We start from the raw sequence: 2,500 nt of genomic DNA on the forward strand, positions 1-2,500 counted from the left end.
GAAATATGAGTTTTTGTCATATTACATAACATAATCTAGAAAATTGGTTTTCTTTTGGCCATGCAATGCTTTCATAGGGTTCATCAATATTGTATAACACATGTTATTTTACATAGAATACCCATAGTGGTCCTCAAATATTCATTATAAAATATCGATTATGAAGCCCTTATTATCATGCATTGACGCTTAAATATTTTTCTTTATTATTGTTGTGAGTGTGTTCATACCAATCTATCGAATTTCATACATGAAATGTTAAACTTAACTTACAATCTGATTGAAACCCTCATTATTATGCATTTACGTTTAAAAATTTTCATTATTATTTTTGTAGTGTTTTCATAACAATCTAATGAATTTCTTCCATAAAATGTTACACTTAACTTACAACCTGACTGCAACCTTCATTATCATGCATTGATGTTTAAACATTTTAATATTTTCTTTATTATTGTTGTGTTTGTGTTCATAACAATCTAACTAATTTCATCCATGAAATGTTGCATCTAACTTACAACCTGACTTTCGACATTTTTTCCTCTGTGTACAGGTCGCCAGAGCGAGGAAGGTGCCGAACACCACAAAATCACTTGGGGAAGACCCAACACCAATACAGCCTACTTCGACGACCATACCGCTACCAACGTCACAGCTGTGGTTGGACAGAAAGCAATGCTGCCTTGTAAAGTTATGAACCTCGACAAGCGAGACGTATGTATATATGTGTAGATGACCCCCCCCCCAAAAAAAAAAAATAAAGAAAAAAAAAAACCTACAGTTACCCCTCCTGGCACCTTTCTAGTTTCGTTGGGACAGACTGAGAAAACATATTTTACAAGGGGAACGGAGTAAAATCCCAGAATTTACAAAGGGTGCAGACTGAAAAACAACACTTTATAAGTGGCCAGACTAAGAAACCACATTTCACAAGGGGAACAGACTGAAAACTCAAATTTTACCAAGGGAACAGACTGAGAAACCACATTTCATCAAGGGGACATACTGAAAAACCACATTTTACAAGGGGAACAGAGTAAAAACCAACAATTTACAAGGGGGGCAGACTGAAAAACAACATTCTATAAGGGGGACAGGTTGAGAAACCACATTCTACCAAGGGGAAAGCCTGAAAAACAACATTCTACCAAGGGGACAGACTAAAAATCCACATTCTACCAAGGGGACAGAGTGAAAAACCACATTATACCAAGGAAACAGACTAAAAAAACAACATTTTACCAAGGAGACAGACTGAAAAAACAAATTTTACCAAGGGGACAGACTGAAAAACCACATTTTATCAAGAGGACAGACTGAAAAACCACATTTTACAAGGGAAACAGAGTAAATACCAACAATTTACAATGGTTACAGACTGAAAAACAACATTTTATAAGGGGGACAGACGGAGAAACCACATTCTACCAAGGCGAAAGACTGAAAAACCACATTTTACCAAGGGAACAGACTAAAAAAACCAATTCTACTAAGGGGACAGACTAAAAAACCACATTTTACTAAGGGACCAGACTGAAAAAAACATTTTACAAGGGGACAGCTAGAAAAATCCCATTTTACAAGTGAAATACATAAACGTCTCCTAAATTAAGGTTCCCCCACCTACCCTAACCTAGGAGTTATATCCTTATTGCGGGGCTCTGCCCCCTGCGATCCCTATCCCCGACTACCGTATTCTTAGCTTACCTTGTCTTTGATAACTACAGTCACCCCAGTCTCCCTAATCATGGCTAATCCTCATTGCAGAAAACATCATTAATACTTCAATGTACAATTTCACTGAAAACTCACCAGCACCACGTTAAAACCTGTCCATAAACTTCCCCTGTCTCCTGAACCCGTTCCCTCGCCTCCTAGTTGTTGAGAGCATGAGTTTCATGGCCTCATTTTCTGCCTCAATATAAAATGAAAATAATAAATATGGAAGTAAAATCCAACTAATTAATGACTCAAATGACATAGCTTATTCAGTGTCAGCTACACATCATTAATGAGAAAACTCAAATAAAACCTCTTATGCAAATGAAAGTGTTTTTGCAAAGGAAACATCAAATTGATAACCCTAAAAGGACAATAGCAAACAATCCTTTAAATTATTCTCGTAGTAGAAAAATACCAAAAAGAAAATTAATAATGATTTAAAACTATCAAGTAAATTACATGTGCCTAATTATGTATTCACGTGTTTAATTCAATCTCCCTAATTGTTGGACAATGAAATCTTAATAGAGATTGATTAAGCTGTTTATTGTTATAGGTTCAACGAAACGGTCTGATGAATTAACATTGGATACACCAAAGCTGGTGTCTAATTGCTCTTAATTACGGAGGCTCATTTGCCTCAGTGAAGGAAATGATACCAAACAGGTATTACTAGATTACATACTCCTACTATAAGGTTTCTAGGCCACTCATGAATGGCAAAGGCAAGGGACAGTGGCAGTGCCCTATCAAGCAGGCCGATTCCCTAGAGACTGAC

General features: G+C 36.4%; 1 protein-coding gene across 1 annotated transcript in view; it reads left to right on the forward strand.

Annotated features, from left to right (window-relative positions):
* LOC137660121 (kin of IRRE-like protein 1) overlaps positions 1–2,500 on the forward strand; it is a 40,107-nt gene that overhangs the window by 20,585 nt on the left and 17,022 nt on the right. The window contains 1 exon segment of the mRNA XM_068394835.1: positions 554–714. Coding sequence (XP_068250936.1) covers positions 554–714 — 161 coding nt within the window.

This window comes from Palaemon carinicauda, chromosome 20 (assembly GCF_036898095.1).
Source record: "Palaemon carinicauda isolate YSFRI2023 chromosome 20, ASM3689809v2, whole genome shotgun sequence".
Taxonomy (NCBI): domain Eukaryota; kingdom Metazoa; phylum Arthropoda; class Malacostraca; order Decapoda; family Palaemonidae; genus Palaemon; species Palaemon carinicauda.